We start from the raw sequence: 14,763 nt of genomic DNA on the forward strand, positions 1-14,763 counted from the left end.
TTCGTTGTGACACCTTAGTTGTTCATTGATTGCTTTCTCATATGTGCCTTGACCACGGGCCTTCAGCAGACAGAGTAACCCCTTGCTCGAGCCAGTGACCCTGGGTCCAAGCTGGTGAGCTTTTGCTCAGACCAGAGGAGCCCGCGCTCAAGCTGGCGACCTCGAGGTCTTGAACCTGGGTCCTTCCACATCCCAGTCTGATGTTCTATCCACTGCGCCACCACCTGGTCAGGCCTGGAATTGTATTTATGTATGTATTTCCCACTCCTGTCCACTGAGAGGACCCACAAGCAATATACTCTGGGAACAATTCAAAATTCTTATGTTGGAACCTAATCCCCAATGAAATATTTGAAAATAAGGCCTTTGGGAGGTCATTCGGGTGGCATCTTCATGAATGAGATTAGTGCCTTTATAAAAGAGGCCCCAGAGCCTGACCTGTGGCGCAGAGGATAAAGCATTGACCTGGAATGCTGAGGTCCCAGTTTGAAACCCCCTGCTTGCCCGGTCAAGGCACATAAGACAAGCAACTACTACAAGTTGATACCTTCTGCTCCTGCCCCATCCCTTTTCTCTCTCCTCTTTCTGAAATCAATAAATAAAAATCTTTAAAAAAATAAATGAGAGGCCCCAGAGAATTCCCTTGCCCTTTTGCCATGTAAGGATACATGAGAAGACAGCCATGTATGAACCAGGAAATAGGCTCTCACCAGATAGATACCGAATCTGCTGGTGCCTTGATTTTGGACTTCCCAACCTCCAGAACTGGGAGAAATCAATTTCTATTGTTTATAAGCCACCCATTCAATGTTATTTTGTTACAGAAGCCTGAATGGACATGTGAGGTAACTGAGTAACAGAAATTAACTTGCTAGAGCTACAAATGATAAGGCTAGAATCTACCAATCTCTCCATTTTCCATTCCTGCCCCTATCCAGTCATTCATCTTTTTATCCACCTATTTATTCTTCTTCTTTAGAGGGAGAAAGAGAGAGACAGGAAGGGAGAGAGATGAGAAGCATCAACTCACAGATGTGGCACGTTAGTTGTTCATTGATTGCTTTCTCATATGTGCCTTGACTGGGGGTGGTGGTGGCTCCAGCTGAGCCAGTGACCTTTTGCTCAATCCAGCAACCCTTAAGCTCAAGCCAGCAACCATGAGGTCATGTCTATGCTCCTATGCTTAAGCCAGTGATTCCACGCTCAAGCTGGTGAGCCTGCACTCAAGCCTGCAACCTTCTGATTTCAAACCTGGGTCCTTGGCATCCCAGGTTGATGCTCTATTCACTGTGCCAATGCCTGGTCAGGCTCCACCTATTTTTCTAATCATACATTTCCCCATCTTCCCCTTCCATCTCTCTCAAAATCCCCCCATCTATGCTGCCATCCATCCATCCTCTCACCCCCTAATAAATATTCTTCATGCCCTGACCAGTTAGATCAGTGGGGTAAGAGTGTCAACTGAAACAACACAGTTGCAGGTTCGATCCCTAGCCAGGGCGCACATGGGAAACAACCAAAAAATTCATGACTGAGTGGAACAACAATGTTTCCCTTTCCCCTCCCCTATTTCTCCCTTCTCTTTCTAAAAGTAAAAAATTAAGCCCTGGCCAGATAGCTTGGTTAGTTGGAGTGCTGTCCCGGAGTGCAGAGGTTGCCAGTTCAATTCCCAGGTCAGGGCACATACAGGAGCAGACTGGTGTTCCTGTCTATCTCCCTGCTTCTCTCTCTCTCAAAAATAAATAAAAATAGGCCTGACCTGTGGTGGCGCAGTGGATAAAGCGTCAACCTGGAAATGCTGAGGTCGCCGGTTCGAAACCCTGGGCTTGCCTGGTCAAGGCACATATGGGAGTTGATGCTTCCAGCTCCTCCCCACCTTCTCTCTCTGTCTCTCTCTCCTCTCTCTCTCCCTCTCTGTCTCTCTCTCTCCCTTTCTCTCTCCTCTCTAAAATGAATAAATAAAATAAATAAATAAATTAAAAAAAATATAATAGTTTCATCATGTGCCAGATTCCCCAGGCATCTGTCCCCTACTGTGCAGGCAGGAAAGTCAAGGATAAGACACAATGGCATGCAGCTTAGCTTAAGGTATTTATTTAATGCTGTCAGTGGGGGTGGGGTGGGGGGGAGCAGGCAAGGGACACACAGTAACACAGTGCATCCTTCAATTGTTGCAACCTCCAGAAGGATCAGGTCCTGAAGTCCTCATTTCTGGTGGATGACCGATCAGTCATGACTGCAAGAGACAGAAACTTAGCACTTCCTCTTCTGACTGAGAACCCATCCCACTGCCATCCCATGAGGACCCAGGTGCCCTGGCCTCAAAACTACATCCTCACCATGGGGAGAAGTCCTGTGCTCTCCAGTGCTCCAGTGTTATATTCCCCTCGGAGTCATGCCCATCATTTGTCTGGTCCCCGTCAAAGTTTCCGCAGGCACCACACAGCCTCCCAGCATGTTCACTGCCGACCATCACGGTCAGCTGCCCATTGGCGCCCAGCTGTACCCGAATGCCTGCCTTCTGGTGGACTAGCACAGAGCCATCAGGATTCCGCCTCACGGACACATGTGGTAACACCTCAGCTGGGAGATCCACTCGGAGACCATTCACCTGGTGGGGCACAGAAGTGAGCCTAGAGCCACAGAAGAGCTGGGGTGTTACCAGGATGAAGACCCCAAGCAAGATAAGTTCAAGAAGCAAAAGCAGAGAGGCAGATGCTGAAAGGAGGAAGACCTGGAAGGATGGAGAGATGGATACTTAAGACAGTTGGAGATTTGGACGAACAGATAGAAGATTAGGGAGTGGATGAATGGAGAGATGGATCAATAAATAAATAGGCACACATACAACATTCCAAGGGAGGCTAGGGGTGAGGGGTACTTTGTACCAGACAGACAAAGGACAATCAAGCCCCAGTGTCATCTGTGTGGTTCTAGTTTTCAGAATAAGTTTGAGCATGTCCTGTAAGTTACTGGTTCCCTAACAAAGGCAACTTATCCCTTATATTTTTTAATGCTGATGTCTGAAGCTAAGTAATGACCTAGCAAGTATAATGATCATGTAAAAAATTACTGTTTCTCTAACTTAGGCTGTGAACTCAGTGAACTTGGTAAACTTGTGACTTTTTTCCTTTAAGTAAATGTTATCTGTTAACATTGATGAGTTAATCCCCTGGTCAGCAAACTACAGCTTGCGAGCCACATGCGGCTCTTTGGCCCCTTGAGTGTGGCTCTTCCACAAAATACCACGTGCGGGCACTACCTTGATAAGGAATATACCTGTCCCTTCTCGGCCTTTTGGCTAAGATCAAGTGTAGGAATGTACCTATCTACATAGTTTAAGTTTAAAAAATTTGGCTCTCAAAAGAAATTGTTGTACTGTTGATATTTGGCTCTGTTGACTAATGAGTTTGCCAACCACTGTTAAAATCCTTCTAAAGTTAGAGTCCCTAGAGAACCTTGTTTGTAAGAAAAGTTGTTTTCTAAATGCTTTGTTATCTGAGTCGCTGCAATCAATAAGCAGGTCATGGAAATAGAGACATGCTCATCTGGGAACTTTAGCATGGCCTGACGTCTGTGTTTGGGTCTTGGGCTCTATCCCGTGAGACATGAATGATGCGACTAGGAGTCAGCATCAGCCCTCAGTTAGGTCAAACAGATTCTGTCTCTCAGAAATGTGGATTTGGGGTGATAGTGTTTGGCAAATAAAAAGAAGATGTAAGTGACAGGAAGTCAAGGAGAAGAATGAAGATGGCACTGGGGCTAGAATGGCGTCATGATGCAAACAATAGGCCTGAGGGGTCCCTAAGAGAAAGCAGAAGGGCAGTTGAGGGAAGGATCAAGTGGCTTATAATTGATAGTGTCCAGAGGAAGTTCCTGCTGAGCACTGTACTTGGAATCCACCTTGGTCCCTTGTACCCACACAGTTACTACTGGCATCCCATTCCCATCTAAGTGGTTAAGAACATGGGTGCTGGTAAGTTAAAGACTGGATCTCTCAGGCATTCTCTGAGTGACTGGAATAAATGACTTCACCTTCTTGAACCCTAGTTTCCCCTCTGTGTAAAATGAGGAGAATAGTTTCTGTGTCATGGGAATATTATAGGGAGTCACAGAGAATAGAGCTGATTTGGAAAACACCAAGTCGAAAAGATGAAGGTACAAATCCAGACGATACAGCCAGGACACCTGGAGCCAGCTATTCCTGAGGCTCCTTCCCTGGATTTTCTAGTAAGATAGGCCAATGAATTCATTTTGCTCAAGAAAATTTGAATTTGGTTTTCTGTAACCTGCAAACAAGAGTCTTCATTAATACAAATATCAAAACTAGTAAGTTACTTGAGTGTGTTTTTGCTCCTCAGGAACTCAGCCAGAACAGAGGGAATAGTTTGAAATACTGAGACAAATACAAACAGAGACCAAAGTGCAGAGAACTGGATAAAAAAACCAGATAGTTAGAAAGACAGGCAGCCAGGAATAGAGGGACACTGAAACAGGAAGATAAAGCCCAAGGGACACATGCCCCTGTGCCCAGGCTTACCCATACGCCCTTGTGTGGGGTCACAGTCACCAGCCCACCCTGGAAGAAGATGTGAGCCTGGCTCACAACTTCATCTTTGCCATGGCAGGAGTGGACATCAGCGAGCACACGGTACCAGGGGATGGTCTTCTGTATTCCTGGGCAGCGGAAAGAGATCTCATAGATGCCAGGAGTGCTGATGATGCTGTGGGCCCCATCGAAGGTGGTGAGATTGGTGTCCATAGAGAGGGAACAGACACCGGCGGGGACCCAGCAGTCCCGGATGCCAGCCTCGACCTCACATATGCGGCCGAGAGGGCAGCCAGTTGCCTGGCACGTCAGGCCGGTGTTTGAGGAACAGGAACAGCGCTCACTGCAATCTGTACTCACCAGGGAAGAGTTCACCTGTGCACAGAAAGGGGACAGGTTACAGTGGTGTGATGGATTGCAACAGTGGTCACAATCCTTCAACCCTCTGGATCCGTACAGATCACTTTGCAACAACTCCCATTAAGAAATGGAGTTAATGGCCCTGGCTGGTTGGTTCAGTAGATACAGCATTGGCCCGGTATGCAGAAATCCTGGGTTCAATCAATGTCAGGGCACACATGAGAAGCAACCATCTGCTTCTCTTCCCTCTCCCCCTTCTCTCTTTCTTCCCCTCTTGCAGCCAGTGGCTCGACTGGTTTGTGCGTTGGTCCCAGGCACTGAGGATAGCTCAGTTGATTTGAGCATCAGCCCCAGATGGGGGTTGCCAGGTGGATCCCTGGTCAGTGTGCAAGTGGGAGTTGGTCTATCTCCCCTCCTGTCACTTGAAAAAATAAGAAAAAGAAAAGAAATGGAGTTAAGTTTCCCCTCTCCCATGGATCTGGGTTGGCCTTAAGACTATGCTTTGGATAGCACAACGCAGCAGAAGCAGTGCTGTGCCAGGTTCAAGCCTAGACCACGAAAGACATTACAGCTTCTCCCTCTCTCTTTCCCAGCCACCATGAGAACAAGCATGGGCCAGCCAGAGGACAAGAGACCCCCATGTAAGGGAGACAACAATCCCTCACTCTAACCAGCCACCAGCTGACCCACTCGGGTACTACAGATCTGTGAAAGAGCCCAGAGGACAACAAAAGAACAACTCAGGTGAGCCCTGCCCTAACTGCAGGGTTGCAGAATTGTGAATTAAATAATTGTTTTAAGCCAGTAAGTTCTGTGGGAGTGCCTGACCAGGTAGTGGCGCAGTGGATAGAGCGTCAAACTGGCATGCGGAGAACCCAGGTTCAAGACCCTGAGGTCACCAGCTTGAGCACAGGCTCATCTGGCTTGAGCTAAAAGCTCACCAGCTTGGACCCAAGGTCACTGGCTCGAGCAAGGAGTTACTCGGTCTGCTGAAGGCCTGTGGTCAAGGCACATATGAGAAAGCAATCAATAAACTAAGGTGTCACAACGAAAAACTGATGATTGATGCTTCTCGTCTCTCTGTTCCTGTCTGTCCCTATCTATCCCTCTCTCTGACTCTCTCTCTGTCCCTGTAAAAAAAAAAAAAAAAGTTCTGTGGTAGTTTGTAACCCAGCAAAAGTTAACAGACACAGGTAGAGGTGGTCAGGAGACATCTCCGAGTCCTGGCACCCACAGCCCACAACACAGGGCCCTGGAAACCCAATTCAGGAAACAACTTTGTCCTGTTTTGTTTCCCCTACCTAACCAGCTGCTCTTCACTGCATTATCACGTTCCTCCCAAATCCTCAAAGCGTCCTTGCCCAGGGCTCAGCCCTTAGACTTTTTTTTCTATCTGCATTTATTATCTGGTGATCTCATCAAGTCTCATGAAAACTATAAGTGTTTGATCCTCAATTGGAGCCTGATCCTAGGGGGTGGGTGATTGTTACAGGGGGCATTATGGGGACAACTGGTGAAATCAGTGTTAGGTCCCCGATTTTGAACTGTACTGTGGTCATATTAAATGAATTTCCTATTCTTAGAAAACTCATGCTAAAGTATTTAAAGGTAAAGGGGCACTGTGTCTGCAACATATTCTCAAATGGTTCAGAAAAAATTATATATATATATAATTATATATATTTTTTAAATATTATATAATTTTAAATATATATATTTATATAGAGAGGATGATATAAAGCACACGTGGCAAAATGCCAATAGTTGAGGTCTATGTACTATTCATGCAATTTTTCTTCAGTTTGAAAACTTTGAAAGAAACGAGTAAATGAAATAAAACAACATCTCTATACTGATGATTCCCACATTTGTATCTCCCGCCCAGACTCACACATCCAAGAAGACTTTTAGCACAGGCAGAGTGGGATAGAAAAGGACAAGGACCTCTGGGAGTCCAGAGCTACTTAATCCAGTCTAAGGGATCAAGGAGGGCTTCTTGTAGGTGGTGAGATCTGAAGGAAGAAGTAGAAGTTTGGCATCTCCTCCAGAAGTCCTGTACTTCTAGACCCTCTTAGCCGACCTTCTGCCAATAGTAACACTGGGATGAATGAGGATTGATGTGGTAACCCACCCCCTTTTTTTTTTTTTTTTACAAAGACAGAGTCAGAGAGAGGGATAGATAGGGACAGACAGACAGGAACGGAGAGAGATGAGAAGCATCAATCATCAGTTTTTCGTTGCTACACCTTAGTTGTTCATTGATTGCTTTCTCATATGTGCCTTGACTGCGGGCCTTCAGCAGACCGAGTAACCCCTTGCTCGAGCCAGCAACCTTGGGTCCAAGCTGGTGAGCTGTGCTCAAACCGGATAAGCCCGTGCTCAAGCTAGCGACCTCGGGGTCTCGAACCTGGGTCCTCGGCATCCCAGTTTGACGCTCTATCCATGGCGCCACCACCTGGTCAGGCCCACCTTTCTTTTATTCAATAATTATGCTTTTGAAGAAGTAGGATGTCTAGTAATTCACAGGGTGAGCCCCAGTTGCTGAGTGTGCAACCCAGCATCACCACTTGCTAATAGATAGCCTTGGGCTGACTTCTTATTGCATTTTTTTCATCCATAAAATGGGGAAAATAACAATGGTATCTGCCTCATTGGATTGTTGTGATTGTTAAATGAATTACACCTGTAACAAACTTGGTACATAGTAATGAGGCGGGTTAGTAAGATACAAAGAAAAATCCTCTGGCAAGTGGAATAAGGAAACTGAGACAAATGGTTGAACAAATGGCCAGAACAGCTGAGCAATTAATAGCCAGCTAATAAATCACAAGACCCTATTCTCCCTAACTGGTGGTGCCCAAGAACAAATGGGTTAGATCACCATAGTCAGGGAGGTAGATTGTAAACCCCAGGTAGATCCAGAGTAATTCAAGACAGAGGTAAAACTGACCAGAAAGTGACCCCAGACCCCACTGTATGCTCATTTTAATATATCAGTGTGTTAAATCACACACCAGAAATCTAATGAATAGTCTCCCCTAAAATTCCCACCTGTAGAAAATATATAAAACCACTCACCACAAGGTCACACTTTCCTTTGAGCATGCCCAAAACCCTGTCCTCAGGCCTGTACTTTTACTTTCTTTCTCCTAAGCTCTAAGGGTTCCAACAAGACTTGCAACCAAGGAGCAATGGGCAGTAACAGCTTGTCTTGGGCTTACTTCCTGACCCTGTCTCCAAGGGCCCTTCTTTTGCCTTGCTGTCCTAAGTTTTAATAAACTCACTTTACCTGGACTTGCATCTTAAATTTTTTCCTGCAGGAGTCAAGAACCTGGAGGTCACCTGACACACAAAAGGTTCTGGACCATGCTGAGGCAGGGCCAGTCCCTGGCGTGGAAGCTGTCTGATAACAGTAAGAGCTCAAAAACATGAATAGTATTGCCTGACCAAGCGGTGGCGCAGTGGGTATAGCATTGGACTGGGATGTGGGAGACCCAGGTTCGAGACCCTGAGGTCGCCAGCTTGAGTGTGGGCTCATCTGGTTTGAGCAAAAGTTCACCGGCTTGAGCCCAAGGTCGCTGGCTCGAGCAAGGGGTTACTCGGTCTGTTGAAGGCCCGTGGTCAAGGCACATATGAGAAAGCAATCAATGAACAACTAAGGCGTTGCAAACGCGCAACGAAAAACTAATGATTGATGCTTCTCATCTCTTCGTTCCTGTCTGTCTGTCCCTGTCTATCCCTCTCTCTGACTCTGTAAAATAAATAAATAAAAAAAACAAAAAACAAAAACCCAGGAATAGTATTAATAAATCAACTGTAACAAAAATAAATTCACTTTCAGCTGACATTACTGAACTGTTGTTAGCTGGATTACCTACTGTGCTGTTGTAAATTTTACTGAGCATGGAGGGCAAGACCCAATGAATGCCTTGTGGGTGCTCTTCATGCGCAATCAGGCCCAATCCTCAGACACCTATGGCGCAAAGATGACGATAAACTCCATTTTACAGATGAGGCTCAAGGAGGGGACTGTAGTAGGTGAATAACAGCCCCACAAAGATATACAGTTCTAATGCCTGGAACCTGTAAATGTTACCTTATATGGGAAAAGGTGTTTGCAGACATGATTAAATTAAGGATTTTGAGATGGAGAGACTACTCTGGATTATCTGGCTGGGACTTGAATGCAATCATGTGTATCCTTCTAAGAGGGAGACAAACAGAGATTTTGTGTCACACATAGAAGAGGAGGGGGACTTTGACACAGAAGCAGAAACGGCAGTGATATGACCAGAAATCAAAGAATGCAAGCAGCCACCAAAAGCTGGGAGAGGTAAGGAATAGATTTGATTCTCTTCTATAGCCTCTGCAGGAAATGATCTAATTTCTGGTTCTCGCTCTTTTATTTTAGTGTGTGTGAGAGAGAGAGGAAGGCAGAGAAATGAGAAGCATCAACTCGTAGTTGCGTCACTTTAGTTGTTCATTGTTTGCTTCTCATATGTACCTTGACCAGGGGGCTCTAGCTGAGCCAGTGACTCCTTGCTCAAACCAGCAACCTTGGGCTCAAGCCAGTGACCTGGGATCATGTCGATGATCCCATGCTCAAGACAGTGGCCCTATGCAAGCCAGTGACCTCAGGATTTTGAACCTGGGACCTCAGCACCCCAGGTCAATGCTCCATTTACTGTGCCACCACTGGTCAGGCATGTTTTTTTTTGTGTTTTTAGAGAGAGAGAGAGAGAAGGAGGGAGAGATGGAGAGAGGGAGAAACATCAATTTGTTGTTTGACCTATTTATGTGTTCATTGGTTGATTCTTGTCTGTGCATTGACCAGGGATTGAATCTGCAACCTTAGCACATCGGGATAATGCTCTAATCAACTGAGCTACCTAACCAGGGCCAAATTTCTCTTGTTTTAAGCCTCCAACATTATGGTCATTTGTCATACCAGCCGTAGGAAACTAATACAGGGACATCACCAGCACTGAGTCATACAGCTAGGAAATCCTGGTGGTTCATCTGTCTCCATCCTTGAAGGGGTCGGCACAGAAGCTCTGTGTCTCCCTCAAGCCCTTCCACCCTCTCTGCCTACATCATGGCCCGGCTCACCGGCAAGTACCGGCCATCATGGGTACAGCCACAGTCCTGGACAGGGATGCAGATGCCCTCGGAAAGCAGGAAGCGGTCATCACACTCACAGCCCTCAAAGCAGCGGGAGGTGCAGCCCGTAAGGCCAGAGAGAGCTGCACAGGAGCCCTGGCAGGAATGCATGCAGATGGAGTAGTGGCTGTGAGCTGGGCACTGGAGCGCTGCAGAGAGAGAATGAAGGGTGGGGTCACACCTGTGCACCCAGTCCTGAGGACACAAGAGATGAAGACAGCCTCAGGCCCTGCTCTGGAGCTGCGATCTGTGGGATGAGCAGTGCTGGCTCAGTGGTTAGGGATGCACTGGGGAAGGACGGAGTGGTCAGGGCCAGGATGGGGCAAAACAGGAACCAAGGACCCAGGGAAAGCATTAAGGATGGGGCCCTGGGCTTCTGGCTGAGCAACTAGTACATCGTATGGCTGCCTGAGATGAGATGGAGGATCAAGGAAGAAGAGGATTAAGTTTCAGACAAAATGCTGATCTCATAGGGAGCATGGCAGGTATGATGTGAAGGACCCGAAGGACACCCATGGAGAAGTGTCCAGGAGACCATTGGACCCCTGAGGCAAACAGTAAGGAGAGAGGTCAGGGCTAGAGACAGTGTCCAAGCACAGCACTGGCCATGTAGGTGGATAATGACCCTGAAAGTAGGTCCTTCCCCGAGGAGAATGAAGACAGGGCCCTGCCCTAGGGGCATGAGGGGCCACTGCTGTCCTAGAGAGTGGGAGGGGACACAGGCTTGCCCTGGTGGTTTGAAGGAAACAGATATCCCTGACTGGGGGAATCTAAGAGGCAGAGTCCTGGGGTCCTAAGAGGACTGCAGTCTTATCTTGGGAGATGAGAGGGGATATGTTTCCATCCAGTGGGGTCTGGGTGAGTCACAGACTCATGCATCGTGTGAACTAAACACCTGCCAACCCACCCTCCGAGGTCACCTTGGAAAGGGTCCAGGAGGAGCCCTAAGGAAGAACTGCGTCTGAGGTTTTGGAGTGAGACCCTGAAAGGAGTCTGAGAAGGGCCAGTCAGCGAGTGGGCCAGCAGGGTGTGCAGTGGGAAACGCGGCAGTGGGGGCCTTAACAGGGAGGACTGCTTCTAAGAAGCAGACCGAAGTGGGAGCAGCTGAGGGGGCATCCCAGATCTTGGCCTGGAGTCCCCTGGGGGTACTCAGAGCACTCACGGCAGAAGTTGTCTGTCCTCCAGGGCTTCACGGCCTTGCCAGCCGCCTGGCAGACCGCTGTGTAGGCAGCCAGGCTACGGCAGAGGAAGGTGACGTTGCCCTTGTGGGCGCACAGGTCAAACACGCACTGGCGGAAGTGCTCAGAGGGGCTCAGCAATGCATGGCAGGCCACAAAGGGACCCTGGGGGTCCTTAAGCTTTCCGCAGGCCTTGATGCTCTCATATGGAGCTGTCTCCTCTGCTGAGCACACAGGCCAGCCTTGGGGCCCAAAGCCCTCGCCACAGCCCTGGGAGGAGCCAGGTGCCCGCCATGCAGCTCCAAAGGAATCCACACTGGGGGCCACAGTGCCACTGGGCAGGACAAAGTCGTCACTCCAGTTGCCATTGAAGTTCCCACAGAGGCCACAGACCCGGCCACGGAAGGGGCCGGGGATGGACATGAGGATGTGGGCAGCACCATCAAAGAGAAGCCGCAGCCCCTTGGTCGTCTGCAGAACCATGTTCTGGCCCTCAGCAGTCACTTGCACATGGCCCACAGCCACAGGCAGGGCCACAACCTCACCGTCAACAGTGACCTGTGTGGAAGGGTCAGGGGGATCAGGGACTCAGAGAACCACAGATAAGGCAGTCTCCTTAGACTCTCAGGGTAGAGCTGTGTTCCTCTCAGTCCCTCTGGGGTAGCACCGTGTCCCTTTCAGACTCCTAGGGTGGGCCATGTCCCCCACAGACTTCCCAGGGCAGGGTCATGTCCCTTTCAGACCCCCAGGGCAAGGCCATGTCCACTTACATGTGGGCCCTGAGCCAGGCTTACAACCTGGCCAGCCACAGTAACCATCAGGCGTTGGGGATCTCCTGCTGCATCATTCTCAAGCACAATGGCAAAGTCCTCGTCCCCAGGCTGTGGGTGGCAGACTTTGGCCAAGACATAGGAGCAGGAACCATGCAGATCATAGACACGTCCATCAAGAGTAATGTAGTGGACGCCGCCATTGACCAGGCAGTGGCCACAGCCTTTAGGGTAGCAAGCCTGGACACCGTCTTGTATCCGGCACTCTTCATTGGGCTGGCAGGCTTCACCTTCCTGGCAGCTGACTTGGCCTCTGGGCCCACACTCACAGCGCCGCTCGCACTCAGGGCCTGGGTAGAAGGCCTCGCCCAGGGGGTAGTAGCGGCCCTCGTGGAGGCAGCCACACTGGTCCACAGGCACGCAGGTGTCACCACTGAGCACAAAACCAGCATCACAGATGCAGCCCTCACGGCAGGCTGGTTCACAGCCCTCGGGCACTGAGAGGCTGGGGCAGCTTACTGGGCAGGAGTCACCACAGAGCTTGTAGTGGCTGTGGGCAGGGCACTGGAAGGCTGTGGGGACAAGAGGGGAATGAGAGGAATGAGCCAGGAGGTGCAGGGTGGGGCAACCTGTCCACATGGGTCTATATGCTCTGCCTGAGCATATTTCTTTCTTTTCTTTTCTTTTTTAAAAATTTTTTTTAAATTTTTTCTGAAGTTGGAAACAGGGAGGCAGTCAGACAGACTCCCGCATGCGTCCAATCGGGATCTACCTGGCATACCCACCAGGGGCGATGCTCTGCCCATCTGGGGTGTTGCTCTGTTGCAACCAGAGCCACTCTAGCCCCTGAGGCAGAGGCCATAGGGCCATCCTCAGCGTCCGGGCCAACTTTGCTCCAATGGAGCCTTGGCTGCGGGAGGGGAAGAGAGAGACAGAGAGGAAGGAGAGAGGGAGGGGTGGAGAAGCAGATAGGCACTTCTCCTGCCCTGGCCGGAAATCGAACCCGGGACTCCTGCACGCCAGGCCGACGCTCTACCACTGAGCCAACCGGCCAGGGCCTGCCTGAGCATATTTCATGAGTGAATCTGTCCAGGGATCTGAGTGGGGTGCCACACCCAGCACATTGAACCGAGGAATTCAGTGTGGGGCTCTGGAGCCAGGTATCTCTGACCAGGTTGTGTGTCAACCTGACCAATTTCACCATGTATATCTGGCTAAGATGTGCAGGTCTAAACCAGCTGTAGGTATTGAGGGTGTGAACCTAACTGGGGTGTGGGGCCAGATGTATCTTGGGGTATAAATCCATGTGAATCTGTATATATCTGCCTAGGGCTATGTTAAGGTCATGATTCTACCTGGGTGTATCGGTCCAGTGTCTCAGTGTAAATCTACCCAAGTGTTTCAACCAGAGTCCCTGTCATTGGACCAATTCCTGTGTATTTCAGTATCTAAAACAGTCCAGGGGCATCTAGCCAGTTGTGACTTTCTAGGTCTCTCTGACCAGGGGTGCCTGAGAGAATCTACTTGATCAGGTGTATCCCATTGTGTGGCTCTGACAGGGTTAGCCAACCCACTTAATCTGGCTAGGATATCTGAGCACATGCTCCCTGAGAATCTACTGGACCCAGGGTTTCTGACCGGGTCCATCAGTCTCTCCCACTGCAGTATGTGACCTGGTGTATTTAGTGTGAGAATGCCAAGGTGTTTCTTTGACAGGAGATATCTTGCTCAGGGGCGGCAGGGTAGTGTCTCAGCCCCACATTGGAGAAGGTTCATGTCTTAGAGCCCGGTGACGGAGGAGGCAGGGAGACCCCCCACTATATGGTCCGTGCATGGAGTACTCACGACAGAAGTCCGGCCGTCTCCACTCGCCGATCTGGGCCCCAGCAGCCTGGCAAGCTGCGACATAGGCAGCTATGGCAGGACAGAGGCCTCCGGGATGGCCTTGAGCCTGGCAGGCGTCCAGCAAGCAGGCCTGGAAGTACTGCTCGGGCGGCAAGAGGCGGTGGCAGGGTGCCAGCGGGCCGTCAGGGGCCGAGATCACGCCGCAGGCGTCGGGGCCACCGAATGGTTCCTGCTGCTCGGGAGTGCAAGGAGCGGGGCACGGCCCGGGCACACATTCCCCGCAGCCTGCGGCGCCGCCCACCTGCCAGCCACCAGGATTCCCGCCCACCGCCTGCAGGTCGTCGGAGGGGTTCCGGTTGTAGTTCCCACACAGGCCACAAAGGGCGCCCGCGTACGCCGCCGGCACGCGCAGGCGCACGTTGCTGTTCCCGTCGAAAGCCAGCGAGAGCCCATTGGCTGCGGTCACCACCACATCCGGGCCGCTCAGGTACACGCGCAGGCGCGAGTCCAATTGGAAGGGCAGCGCCACGAGCCTGTGATCCACCTGTGGGCGTGGGGTGGGGCGGGCGTAGTGAGTGGCCGGCACACAGGCTCGAATCCTTTCTCTCCTGCCTACTGGGTGGGTGGGCTGGGGAAGGCGTTGGAACCCTGAGCAAGTGATCTCCCTTCCTTTAGTAATAATCTTTAAATACTGTGTCACTGGCTCCTGTGAAGCAGGTACTTTTCTTAGACCCATTTTACAGAGGAGTAAACGAACGCTCAGAGGCGGGGAAGCCACTGCTCCAAGCCATATGGATACAAGGCCTATGCTCTGAACCCCTCCATCATGCTGCCGCTAACCTGTGGAAGGTAATTAGAAATGGCAGGACACTAATTCCCAGGCAACTCCAGGGCTGGCATA

The 14,763-nt window shown here is 49.9% G+C and overlaps 1 protein-coding gene across 1 annotated transcript in view; it reads right to left on the reverse strand.

The window, feature by feature from the left end:
* Positions 1–2,078: 2,078 nt before the first annotated feature.
* Positions 2,079–14,763, reverse strand: part of FCGBP (Fc gamma binding protein) — a 49,855-nt gene continuing 37,170 nt past the window's right edge. Inside the window, exons 14-20 of the mRNA XM_066242108.1 lie at positions 13,863–14,406; positions 12,018–12,589; positions 11,232–11,805; positions 10,019–10,218; positions 4,541–4,924; positions 2,340–2,611; positions 2,079–2,236 (exon numbers count right to left, since the gene is read on the reverse strand). Coding sequence (XP_066098205.1) covers positions 2,227–2,236; positions 2,340–2,611; positions 4,541–4,924; positions 10,019–10,218; positions 11,232–11,805; positions 12,018–12,589; positions 13,863–14,406 — 2,556 coding nt within the window. The 3' untranslated portion in view covers positions 2,079–2,226. The remainder of the gene's footprint in view (positions 2,237–2,339; positions 2,612–4,540; positions 4,925–10,018; positions 10,219–11,231; positions 11,806–12,017; positions 12,590–13,862; positions 14,407–14,763) is intronic.

This window comes from Saccopteryx bilineata, chromosome 9 (genome assembly GCF_036850765.1).
Source record: "Saccopteryx bilineata isolate mSacBil1 chromosome 9, mSacBil1_pri_phased_curated, whole genome shotgun sequence".
NCBI lineage: Eukaryota > Metazoa > Chordata > Mammalia > Chiroptera > Emballonuridae > Saccopteryx > Saccopteryx bilineata.